Below are 491 nucleotides of genomic sequence, written 5' to 3'. Positions count from 1 at the left end.
AAAAGTGTAGCAGTTCCCATCCATGAGGAAAGTGAAACTGAGAGTGCGGATGAGCAGGCACCTACGAAGAATGCCAAGATGTCCAAAGGCAAAGGGGTTGCGGTTGATCGAGATAGGGCGAAAACTCCATCTGTGGAGGAGCTGTATGATCACTTGAAGAATGAGGTCACTTGGACTCCAACCAGGTTCGCTGACCTTGATCTGCTAAAGGAGTTGGGTCTTGAATCTGATATTGAAGAGATGCTAGGACATTTGAAGATGCCAAAACACCTCACCATGGCATATCCTTTCTACAAAGATGTCACTTGTCAGTTCTTATCTTCTCTTGCGGTCACTTACCACGACACCGCGCATGTGAGGCAAGGATGGGGAAAAATCAGTTTTAAGGTCAATGGACGAGAATACAACATGAACTTCAAGGACATTGGAAGAGTCATGGGGTTCCAAGACCTAGAAGACCACTCCCTACCCAAGTGTGAGAACCTTCCCAC

General features: G+C 46.8%; 1 protein-coding gene across 1 annotated transcript in view; it reads left to right on the top strand.

Annotated features, from left to right (window-relative positions):
- The window catches only part of LOC106329997 (putative F-box protein At5g50220), a 14,520-nt gene that overhangs the window by 540 nt on the left and 13,489 nt on the right, over positions 1–491 (top strand). Inside the window, exon 2 of the mRNA XM_013768574.1 lies at positions 6–473. Coding sequence (XP_013624028.1) covers positions 6–473 — 468 coding nt within the window. The remainder of the gene's footprint in view (positions 1–5; positions 474–491) is intronic.

The sequence above is a fragment of the Brassica oleracea genome, chromosome C3, assembly GCF_000695525.1.
Source record: "Brassica oleracea var. oleracea cultivar TO1000 chromosome C3, BOL, whole genome shotgun sequence".
In the NCBI taxonomy this organism is placed as follows: Eukaryota; Viridiplantae; Streptophyta; class Magnoliopsida; order Brassicales; family Brassicaceae; genus Brassica; species Brassica oleracea.
The sequence above is the reverse complement of the archived record's forward strand: the minus strand, read 5'-3'. Positions and strand labels throughout refer to the sequence as shown.